We start from the raw sequence: 12,550 nt of genomic DNA, 5'->3' as shown, positions 1-12,550 counted from the left end.
TTGCCTCACACCACCCGTCCCCACATGCCAGGTAGTAACCACAGGGCATTTTGGGTTAAAGTACACAATGACTCAAAAGTGGTTTTGAGCGGGTAAATGGGATCTGACCAGATGAGTGTTTTGATATGTATTGTCATCATGTCTAGCTCATCAACCTGAGATACGCTGTTAAGCTAAAGAAAGAGAAATCTCATCACATCTCCAGCTACCCTGGATGCTACAACCCTGCAGGCAGGAGCCAACAGAAAGCTCACCTTCCTCTGGATAGAAACTAGGGAAAGAAAAGAGTCTATTTTACGTTTTGGAGGATGCCTGAAACCTCATTTGAGCCCTCTTACCTTCTCCCATCTGTAGCCAACTCTGAGCTCATTAGGAGTCATTAACCTCACACATCCATTGCTGGGCGGTGTCCATCTGAGGAAGACCTCAAGATCATGTGAGGAAGACCTCAAGATCATGTGAGGAAGACCTTAAGATTTTGTCTACCCCGAGGCTAACAACAAAAGGTTTACAAAAGGGACAATTGGTGCCATTTCTCTATTTTCCTTTTTAAAAGCTCCTGCAATGTAAAGACCCTTTCCCTTTTGCTAGTCCTCAAGGCTGGAGTTTCAGAGGAATTGTGTTTGAAGGCTCAGGAAAATAAAAGCAGGCTGCTGGGAAGTTTACTTCCAGAGGTCAAACTCCACAAAAGAAATGCAATAAAAAGAAGTCTAGGTGAGAGGCTCAGTAGGTGGTCAGATAATGGGTGCTTTGTGGATGCAGCAGAGGAGGCCTTCTAAGAATGAGTCAACCTGAGGACTGTGGAGCCTTGGGGAAACAAAGCAAAATAAGTGAAATCAAAAAACCTCACTAGGTGTGTTGTGATGGGCTGAGAAGAAAAGAACACTCACACAGTGTGGAACCTCAGGAAAACACATTCAAAGAGCTGCTCTGTCTGTATCTAGTTTTTGAAATTTGCCCAGGACAGGAGACATATCCACCACCAGTCAGAGCTTGTGAACACTTCGAGATGCATTTTTCTTTGAAAAAAATGATGCAACAAATGATTGTAGCTTGATGATGCCAACACACCTGCCACCACCTTCTGTTTGTTATTGCCTTTCCATAAAGATTTGTCTAGAACAGTGGTTCTCCCAATGTGGTCAGGACCAGCAGCAGCAGCATCGCCTGAGAACTTGTCAGAAATGCAAATTCTTATCACCACCGCACTCCTCCCAGATTTATTAAATCAGCAATTTTGGAAGCAAGTCCCAGTAATTTGTGTTTTAACAAGCCCTCCAGGTGATTCTGATGCAAGCTCAAGTTTGAGAATCACTGGTCTATAGGAATGTGATGCTGCTGACTGGCTGATATAAATATCTAGCTTGGGTTTTATTTTTCTTGCTATTAGTTTAGCAATTGTGGTTTCCTCTTCAGGAATAGGACTAGTTTAGGAATAGTCTAGTTTATGTAGCAGGCTCTGGCCATGGTGGCTAGCATGCACCATGCACAAATCTGTATTGTGAATCCCCAACAGGATTAGAGAATGTGGTATTTCTCAAACTTATGTAATCATGAACTTTCTCTTTTGTGGAGCGTCTCCCAGCACAGGTGTACTGAGAGCCTGGTTCAGGATCCATGTCCCTGGGCCTTGAGGTCTCTACCTGATTACTGATCTTTGATATCTGGGGCACCCTGTGATAATTTTGGCTTCCCAAGAACACTTTTTTCCCCCTATAATAAGAGCTCTTTGTGAACATTTCTCACTCTGGAAACCAAAATGCTGATATTTATGATATTTATTAAAATTTATCAAATTTTCTCACGGGGTAATTCTTCAAGGGGTTCTATCTTTAAGAATATATCTCTTCCTTTCATGAGCTAGCAAAGAGTTGTGACCCCCATTTCACAGATGGAGAAAATGAGGCTCACTAAGGGGTATCAGATCTTGAGCTACAGGCAGTTTCATATATTATCTCATTTAATTACAGATAAAATCTGGAACCCTGTCCTGGGAACCAGCCTCATCCTCAGTCCTCCAGCGAGTTACAAATATGACTAAATATCTTCAACGAACTGAACTAGATACAACAGGTCTGGTTTGACATTAGATTTACAATATAATCCCTGCAAGATTTCTTACTTTGGTGGTGGGGGTTTGTAAACTTAATTCTATGAAAATGAAACCTAAACCCACTGGGTGTCTACCTTTGGAGGCAGCAGTAGAGGTAGTGTGTAATTTACAAACAGTTGTTGCTGCTGAGAAGCTGAATTGCCTCTGAAATATTACAGGCCTCCTGGCTGCTGTGGTTGAAGATTTTCTGCTCTCCTCCTCAGCCCTCTGTGGCCATCACCTTCCCTACCCCATCAGCCTGGATCATCTCCTACAACCCATCTTCATCTCTCAACTTGCCCTGCCCCAGTTCAGATCAGACAGTAAACCCCTCCCGACAATTTTCCCACTCCAGCCACAGACCCCTACTCCCCCAAATATTGAATATAAGAATACCTACCCCAGAGCTTCATTATATTCTTTCAGGTCAGTTATTTTCTTCTTCAGAAGCTCTATTTCATTTTCTGTCCTTGTAATTCTCATTTTTATTGTATTTATCTCAAAAAGATTTAATCTGCGAGCGTCTCTGACACATTCTTCAAAGTAAGTGGAAATGTTACTACATTATTTGAGGAAGAGCACAATTGTAGATACTGACTTTCATGAAAAAAAAAGTCTTTCTTTGAAATATTCTTTTAATAATGTTTTTGAGAATCAAGTACCTCTTACTCCCTTGGTCCCTCTCAATCTTACCTACTAATTATTTCTCTTATTTCTGCTGCTGTTATGGTAACCAGCTTTCTGTGGGCTTGGATCAACTTCAGACAGCTGCAGTCTGATAGTGCCTGATTCCTGCCTGTTCCATGCACTTCTCACCTCCTGCCTAGGACTTCTGCAATTTCTACATGGGACTTCTTTATGCACCCACATCCATGCATGTATAACCCAGAAGTACAAGAGGTAGGGCAAGCATCAGACCAATGATAGACAGGAGCCAGTGCAGAAATATTTCTCCCTCTCTCACACTGATAGATGGTCCTGAGAAGAAGTAACACTGGGTCTTGGGGGCTTCTTCTCATAATTAATTAGTTTCAGTTAGCAGCAGCCAGCATCATAATCCGCCCCATATTTGCTCTCCCTTGTCCTCTGTTTTGGTCTCCTTATCCCATCCTCCTCTTTGGATTCTACTCCCTAATAAAATAATAATGCAAAAGCCAATGCCTCAGGTTCTGCTTTGTGGGAGAATCCAATGTATTAAAGAAACAATTATTCATCCATAAATAATAAGTCAGTGTAATCACATATGACTTCAAAGGATTAGCTCAGTGTATGACAGATGGTCAATATGCATGAATTTTTGAACACTGCTGTTTAGGAAGGTGCTGGACTAACTACTCATTTCTATACAACAAACGCCCTAGAAACTAGCTGGTAGCTCTCCTGAGAGAGCTAGGGAATTTTTTTTTTCTAGGCTACTAATTAAATTGCTTGTTGCAGCAGGCCTTCTCAAACTTTGTGTCTCAAATATGCACATACATCATTTGGAAATCTCGTTAAAATGCAGCTTCTGCTACAGCGGGTCTAGGGTGGGCCCAGAGATTCTGTATTTCCTCACAAGCTCTTACATGTTGCTTATGCTGCTGAACCAAAGACCACACTTTGAGTAGCAAGGACTTATGACATAAGGCCAACTAACTAAATTTACATGGTTAAGCATTTAGCATGTATCAAGGACCTTATAAGCTATTATGGTATTTTCCCCCTTCTAAAATATGTTTTTCTGATTATAAAAGCAACCCAATCTAAAAACTAAAGAACAGCAAACAAAAAAGAAAAAACACTCTTAATTCTACCTTTGGTACAGATTCTTCTAAATCTGATTTTCTTTTCCTGCACATATAGTTTGTTGTATTTTCCCTGTCAGATTAACACCAAGCATATTGTTTTAAACCCACTCTATCAGTCAAGGTCCAATTAGAAGATAGAAATCTCACAGTAAATTGAAAAGGGAAAGTTTAATAGAATAAATTATTAACTACAAGAGAGGATTAGAGTAATTAGAGGATTAGGGAGTGGGTGATAAGAAGTGAAGAGAACTTGAAAGCATTCAGAAATGGCAGACATAAGGAATAGCCACCATCCCTAGGGCTGAGATACAGTGCTCGAGGAAACAGCACCTGGGAGCTAGGCCTCATTAGAGAGGCTGTGTCTCATTAGATGGCAAAGAAGTTCGTGAAATGCTGGGCTGATAGAACTTGCTGGAAATCTGCTCTCTGGGGGTGTTAGGGGTCTCTGCCCACAGAGAGGTGCCATACTTCAGAACTCACTGCAAAACTACCCAAGGGGGTGCCAGAGAAGCTCTTCATGGAGAGGTGCCTCATTGGTAGTTGAAGCTACCCAAGGGGTACTGGGGGAAGCTGCTGGGCATTGTGGACTGCTGGATGCTGCAGGACCATGGCCTGGAGAAGCTGCACACACCGTAAGAGTCAGCCAAGTTGAGCACACTGGAACCAGGAAGAGAACCCCTTCCTCCTCCATATCCCTCCTATGCCCTCTGCGGACAAAGCTGAACATTGTGCCAGCTGGTAAAGGGGAAAATTTACAGGGTCCAGCTTCCTTATCACAAAGTAGAGGCAATAAATGGCTAACTGGAAAATCTACCTTGTATTTTTTTACTTATTAAGACCACTGTTTTTAGGTTGGGCTCTCTGGGAAATAGATTATAAAATGTGTGTGTAGAGCATTTATTGGGTAGTGCTCTGAGGAACATCTCTTTCGAGGAAATGAAAGGCTGGGCAGAGGAGGAGGTTAAACTGTGATGAGCTTTGGAGCTATGATCATGCTGTGGAGTTGTTCTACATTGAGGCAAGCAGCCAGGCCTTTGTACCCTCATAGTGAACAATCATGAGTGCGGGTGGCAGGCACTAGGGAGAGAATATAACTTGGAGTGAAGCTTCTCTCTTTTGTTTTTGTTTGTTCGCTTGTTTTTGTTTTGAGACGAAGTCTCGCCCTGTCACCCAGGCTGGAGTGCAGTGGTGCAATCTTGGCTCACTGCAACTTCTGCCTCCCGGGTTCAAGAGATTCTCCTGCCTCAGTCTCCTGAGTAGCTGGGACTACAGGCATGTGCCAGCACTCCTGGCTAATTGTTTTTTGTACTTTTAGTAGAGATGGGGTTTCACTATGTTGGCCAGGCTGGTCTCAAACTCCTGACCTTGTGATCCACCCGCCTCAGCCTCCCAAAGTGCTGGAATTACAGGCGTAAGGTACCGCACCCGGTGCCTTCTCTCTTTTGTTGAAGGTAATTCCTGGAGAAGAACTCAGCTGTGAGCCTCAGTCAATATACCTGGCATCTGGAGAAATAAAGTTTGACCCTTACCCCAAATACAAAATTTACCAAAAAAAAAAAAAAAAAAAAAAAGGATTGAAGACCTAAACATAAGAGCTTAAACCGTAACACCCTTAGAATAAAACATAGAGAAAAGCTTCATGGCATTGAATTTGGCAATGATTTCTTGACTGCATCAAAATTTAAAACTTTTGTGCTTCAAAGGTCACTATCAACAGAGTGAAAAGGCAACCCATGGAATGGGAAAAAAATTTGCAAATCATGTATCTAATCAGTGGTTAACATTCAGAGTACATAAAGAACTCCTACAACTCAACAACAACAAAAAAAACGAACCTGATTAAAAGATGGATAAAGGACCTGAATAGACATTTCTCCAAAGAAGATGTACCAATGGCCAATGAGCAGACAAAAAGAAGCTCAACATCTCTAATCACTGGGGAAATGCAAATCAAATCACAATAAGATAACACTTCACAGCCATTTGGATAGCGATCAGAAAAGACACAAACACAAAAATCTGGAAAATAACAAGTACTGGCAAGGATGTAGAGATACTGGAATCCTTGTGCATTGTTGGTGGAAACACAAAATGGTGCAGCCACTGTTGAAAACAGCAAGGCAGATCTTCAAAATATTGAATATATGACTCTGTAAGATCTGACCCCAGTTAAAAAAAAAAAAAAAGAATGTACAATTACCATATAATCTAGCATTTCTGCTTATGCATAAATATACAAACAACAAAAAAAAATGAAAGCAGGGACTTGGATACAGGTGGAGTATCCCTAATCCAAAAATCTGAAAACTGAAATGCTCTGAAGAACATTTCTTTTGAGCATAATTTTGGAAATGCTCCAAGACCCCAAACCTTTTGAGGACCTACATTATGATCAAAGCAAATGCTCAATGAAGCATTTCAGATTTATGGATTAGGGATGTTCAACTGGAAAGCATAATGCAAATATTCCAAATTCAAAAAAAAATCAGAAATTGGAAACATACCTAGTCACAACTGTTTTGGATAAGTGGTGCTCAACTTGTATTTGGATACCTATGTTCATAACAGCGTTATTCACAACAGCTAAAAGATGGGAGCAACCCAAGTGACAAATTGCAGATGAATGGATAAGGAAATGTGATAGATACAAACAATGAAATACTATTCAGCCTTAAAAAGAAAGGCAGTTCTGACACATACAACAGTATGAATGAACCTTGAAGATATTATGCTCGGTGAAGGAAGCTGATCATGAGGACAAATACTGTATACTACTACTTATATGAGGTACCCAGAGTAGCCAAAACTCAGAGACAGAAAGTAGAATGATGGTTCAGGCCAGCCAAGTTGCCTAATTTAATTGGATAAATACCAATTTGGAATGGGCAGATCCATTTATCTATAGTCTATTTAGAAACAAAATTATATAAATTCAAGTGTTATATATACTATTTCCACTTAAAATATAAGAGAAAATTATTATGGACTTTACTGTGCTTGTGTCATGTATGCTTTCTAGCTATATCTTACATGAGCAATAACTATGAAACTTATCTTGTTGAAAGTACTTCATTCTGTTATAACATCAACTAAATTTCTAGAGTTGATAACCTGAAAAGTACCTTCCAATTCCCTCTTAATGCTACTGGGAAGAGTTTCCAATAGATAGTATAGTTTGTTGAGTTCCATGCTTTCAATCTCCAAAAGATCGATTGTGGCTTTTCTCATTTCTTCCTGAAAATTTAAATTATATTTTTAAAAAGTTAAGACACTAAAATAGTAAGATTGATTTCCTAAACAATGCCCTATAAATGTTTTCAGAGGACAAAATATAATTTCATTAAATATCTTCTGCCATTATTTTTATTTGGAACAGAAACTGGGACAAGTATCTACAGTCACGATTCAAGGTGTCTGTTAATTTATCTCTTACTTTCTATTGATTTTATTCTACTGAGAAATTATCTTTTCTTTATGAGTATCTGTTTCTTATATGCAGTTTCAATCCATTTAAAAGGAAAGACGCTAACAAAAATGGTAATATTGAGAAAGAAAGTATATAGAAAGAAAGAAAGAAAATAAGTATATTAAAATATGGAAATGGCCTATGAAAATATGCTTAGGTATAAAGAGAACAATGGTTTTCTCATACACACCTACAAACCCAAACAAATAGGTAAAGCTGTTATTATTACTTTTAGGTGAGGCTACTTTAAGAAAGGAAACACTGCTGAGAAATCAGTTGGTGGGAAAAAATAGATAAATTATCTTTTAAATAAACTGTCATAATAGCTATAGCTATTTTATGACCTGAGAACCTGCCATTATATTTTATGAATTATAAAAAGCAGACTATATAATTACATATATAGCATGATCACTTTTCTGTAAAAAATGAAATACAGTGTAGTCATCATCTATACCCTGAAAGTGGAAAGTATATTCATCAGCATTAATTGTGATTATTTTAATGTGGTCCTTTTGCTTATCTAGTTTTTTCTAAATTTTTCAGAGTCAACATGTATTACTTTTATAATAATGAACATTTATTACTTTTAAAAATAAAAGGATTGATCTCTGTTTATTTTTATTTTTATTTTTTTGAAATGGAATCTCGCTCTGTTGACCAGGCTGGAGTGCAGTAGGGCAATCTCAGCTCACTGCAACCTCTGCTTCCTGGGTTCAAGCGATTTCTCCTACCAGCCTCCCCAAGTAGCTAGAATTACTGGCTCCTGCCACCATGCCAGGCTAATTTTTGTATTTTTAGTAGAGATGGAGTTTCGCCATGTCTTGGCCAGGCTAGTCTCGAACTCCTGACCTCAAGTGATCTACCAGTCTCAGCCTCCCGGAGTGCTGGGATTACAGGCATGAGCCACCACACCCAGCCTGATCTCTGTTTTTTAAGAGATTTCACAGCTCAGATATTAAATGAATACGGACTAGATACTTTAACCACAATTAATATTTTGGCCCCTCAAAATCCTAGTGAAAGACATAACTGAAAGAAAGAACCAAGTAGGGAAAAATGTTTCCACAGCACCACAGTGCTGCACAACACACATCCCTAAGTGTTTACATGTATCTACTCAATTAAGTAGGATTGTAAACTATGATTATGTAGTATAGATATATATATGTGTGTGTGTGTCTATATCATATGAAATATAAAGTAATACGAGTTTTATCAGCAGTCTGTGGATTCAAACTCATTTACAACCATATTTCTACATTTTTAGCAATTTGATATGTAGTAGATTCTTATTCAATATTTTCAAATAAAATAGAGAGCCTTCGCCATTCTGACTGTGCCAAGGAAGCATTGTCAATATCATCCTTGGCCGAAAAGAGAGGTCTGTGACACCTCAGAAGGAAATTCTTTAAATACTTCTTCAACATGTCTTTGATAGGGGCCAGATAAGCATAATTGAAAGAGTTCCTCTTTGTTTTCACTAACAGTACAGTCTACTTCAGTGAAACATATGTCAAATAATCTTTGACCAGTTATGCAAGGAATTGCTTATAGAGAACTGAGTTAATTAGCACCATGCTTGCAATTTATTCCAGAGATTGTGTGTGTATTTGTTTTAAGGAATGCTTGTATATTGGTGTCCCAAGCATTTGCCCATGTGGTCCACCTCTTAACTGAACCCTATTATCACCCACATTGCTTTCTCTAAATGAGCTTGCCCTCATCCACAGTCATAAGCCCATAATTTAGTTTTCTCCATGGAAAATCCAGTAACAATCCAGTTGATCAATAATTATGCAAATACTTACAAAATTGAGAGAAAAATATTTTTAAGTTCAAGGTAACTATATTCTCTAGTCATCTATTTAATACTTTGAACAGAATTGGTGCTAAATGAAAGTTTGATGAAGAAATATGTGGAAGATTGAAGAAATGGTTCTTATAGATAATACAATACCAATTTCTTAACAGCTACAGCAATGTCCTTAAGAAAGATCTTAGCTTCTTCATTACATTTAAAATAGTCACTTTGCAGTGATCGTTCTGAAAAAAAATTAGAAAATAAAGATCTCTTATTTATCTATCCAAATTCTACTTAACCTTTTATGATCTAGCTCAAATGCTTACTTGGTTGGAAGTTACATCTTCAATCTCTGAATTTTTATTGTACGTTACACTAATCTCTTTTGTACTTATTTCTTATTCCATAATGTTATAATTTAGGTATATAATTTATGCTCCTTGAGGACAAATGTGCTGGAGATTTACATATTAATATTTTATAACTCCTACTCAGGGCAAGAAGGTGTAATGATTTTTTTCCCTGTGAAATATGTTCTGAGTGTCTAGATATTATTAACAGAAAAATGTATTTGTACATAAGTACTAGGGTTGCAATGGCATGCTGATCTAGAGATCAAGTATGAAGAGAGTTCAAGGTTCTAGCTCTGTCATTGACAATGACCTCAGATACATGCGAATAATTTAGGTCTTAATAACTTTAGGTCTCCTCAGTGGTTAACATTCTTTTATTTTATTTTTTATTTTTTTGAGACGGAGTCTCGCTCGGTCGCCCAGGCTGGAGTGCAGTGGCGCGATCTCGGCTCACTGCAACCTCCGCCTCCCGAGTTCAACCTATTCTCCTGCCTCAGCCTCCTGAGTAGCTGGGATTACAGACGTGCGTCACCACGCCCGGCTAATTTTTTGTATTTTTAGTAGAGACGGGGTTTCACCATGTTGGCCAGGCTGGTCTCAAACTCCTGACCTCAGGTATCCACCTGCCTTGGCCTTCCAAAGTGCTGGGATTACAGGCGTGAGCCCCCGCGCCCGGCCAGCATTCTTCACGATAACATTTACCCAAGCATATTTGCCAAGAATTGTGAAATCAACCTAGTGCATTTAAGGAGGAAAATAACTATCCCAAATTAATAGTAACATTGTAACATAAATCAATACGATTATCTTGAAGAAATGGGATGATTCTAGTGAAGCACTGAAATGTTTTATTGTTTGGCCTAAACGGTTTTTGCACCGACCAAGAAACACCCTTTCTTGGATTGTCTTACCTTAAGTTTAAGTGACTTGATTACAGGTTCAGCTTTCTAACTGAAAAATATTTTAACCTGGCCCCATCCAAGGTAATTTTCTATTAGAATCTCCTAAACAACCTTTTACATCTAATTTTTCTTGCTTAACACAACAGGAGCCTCTTAAACACTCCCTTTCCTATTTGCTTGTTAAATTCTCCAGTTTGCCATGGCAAAATGTGGGAGGATGTTAACTTGTGAAGGAAAGGCAGGAAGAGGACTGAAATAGAAGGCATAATCTAAATGCAGGTGTGTACTCAGGTCGCAGGCATAGGGCAGTGGCTTGGGAGTCCCGGATTTGTCACCAACCACTATTGAGGGTTGAGCGAAGTCACCCCAGCTGCACTAGAGCAGGAGAGCTGGGCACTTGGTCCCACCCGCCACTTCTCTCTCCCCAGCCTCCAAGGAGCGGGGAGAAGGCTCTGCCCTGGCCAGTGATGCCCTGGTTCCGGGAGGAGAGTCCCCGCTCAGGGTTCCCGCTGAGCGCCTCCTAAGCGCCACCTCTGAGGAGACGTCCCTTCCAGCGCCCGAGGGGCGTCTCACCCACAACAAACAGCTGCTCCAGTGCCTCGACGGCGACAGAGGAGCCCAGGGTGGAGGGGAAAGCGCATAACTCCAGGGAGGGGCCGGTGGAGACGGCGGCCGCCTGCACCAGCTTCTCGCCAGCGCCCAGCCCTGGGGTCCAGGGGCTCAGGGCCATTTTGCCGTTCTGGCTGAGTTCCTCCTAAGCCAGAGCCAAGGATTGCCGGTTGCCACGGGCAACGAGGACGCCGAGGTCCTGGGGCGCCCCCTCGTGGCCCGAACCTCTAGTAGGTACCTCCCTGGTTCTCTAATTTTATTGACAATAATTAAGCAGTCTGGGAAGAATGACTCTCTCTTTAGCTAACTTTTCCCCCTTTCAGTTTCCATTTCGTTAGTTCAGGCCTGTGTCTTTTTTGTGGAGCACTGGAATCATAATAATGATCACTTCTGAGCGCATCTTTGTGCCGGGTACTGTCGGATAACCTTTATATACAGTAGCTCACTTAATCTTCACAAGAACTTTGTGAGCAGGCACTTTTAATACCCCCACTTTTACAGACAAGTAAACTGAGGCGCGGGCGACTAAATGAACTGCTCAAGACCACAAGAGGATAATACTGGATTTAAACTGATGTCTGGGCCGGGCGAGGCGGCTCACACCTGTAATCCCAGCACTTTGCGAGGCCAAAGTGGGATCACCTGTGGTCAGGAATTCAAGACCAGCCTGATCAACATGGTGAAACCCCGTCTCTACTAAAAATACAAAAACTAGCCTGGCGTGGTGGCGCGTGCCTGTAGTCCCAGCTACTCAGGAGACTGAGGCAGGAGAATCGCTTGAACCGGGAGAAAAAGTTGTAGTGAACCGAGATGGAGCCATTGCACTCCAGCCTGGGCAACAAGAGCTAAACTCCATCTAAAATTAAAAAATAAAATAAAATAAAATAAAAGTGAAGTCTGTATGAATCTTTCTACTATGCTACAAAACCTTCTTTTGTACTCCTTTAGAACTTTCCTTGTATTTAGTATATCACTGAGCTCATTTTGCCTTGAATCATAGTGATTTTTTTCTGTCTTCCCATCGAACTGTGAGGTCTGTGATAACAGGGACAGGAGGAAATTATTCATTTTTCTATGCATCTCCAAAATTCAGCTTAGCATGAGGCTCAGTCTGAGTCTGTTAGTTACTTTTCCTCTGGTGGGTTAGAGAGAAGCAAAGGTGATTCAACCCTCCTCTTCTTCTCTCTACAGATGGCAAAACTGAAATTAGAATGATAGTAACAATGACAATAGCTATCAAATGTTAAATGCTTATTTTGTTCCAGGCACTGTTTTACATACTTTGCAGTACCCCATTTAACCCTCACGAATAATCTTTTGAGCTGGGTATTATTGCCTGCTTTGCAAATGAGGGCACTGAGCTACATCCTGAACCACTGTGCAACACTGCCTTGGAGGGGTCACAGCATATCAGTAGCAGAACTAGTTCTAGAATCCAGGCCTCCTTCATCCAGGGAGAGCCATATTTTGGCATTGGACACTACCCTGGACAACATCCTCCTTTTTTGCTGGATTTGGTCTATTAGTATTCAAATCT

General features: G+C 40.3%; 1 protein-coding gene across 7 annotated transcripts in view; it reads right to left on the bottom strand.

Annotated features, from left to right (window-relative positions):
- LOC105473636 (coiled-coil domain containing 175) overlaps nt 1-12,125 on the bottom strand; it is a 62,423-nt gene extending 50,298 nt beyond the window's left edge. For 2 of the 7 annotated variants that reach the window (XR_982369.3, XM_011727501.3), the window contains exons 1-4: nt 10,978-11,884; nt 9,306-9,391; nt 7,002-7,113; nt 2,493-2,628 (exon numbers count right to left, since the gene is read on the bottom strand). Coding sequence is in view for 6 of the 7 variants with exons in the window: in XM_011727501.3 (XP_011725803.2) it covers nt 2,493-2,628; nt 7,002-7,113; nt 9,306-9,391; nt 10,978-11,134 (491 nt within the window). In the remaining variant the exon portion in view is untranslated. Of the gene's footprint in view, nt 1-2,492; nt 2,629-7,001; nt 7,114-9,305; nt 9,392-10,413; nt 10,952-10,977 lie in introns of those variants that run through there. The other 5 variants (XM_011727507.3, XM_011727506.3, XM_011727503.3 and 2 more) reach the window with 5 other exon arrangements.
- Nucleotides 12,126-12,550: the final 425 nt, after the last annotated feature.

The sequence above is a fragment of the Macaca nemestrina genome, chromosome 7 (assembly GCF_043159975.1).
Source record: "Macaca nemestrina isolate mMacNem1 chromosome 7, mMacNem.hap1, whole genome shotgun sequence".
Lineage (NCBI taxonomy): Eukaryota > Metazoa > Chordata > Mammalia > Primates > Cercopithecidae > Macaca > Macaca nemestrina.
The sequence above is the reverse complement of the archived record's forward strand: the minus strand, read 5'-3'. Positions and strand labels throughout refer to the sequence as shown.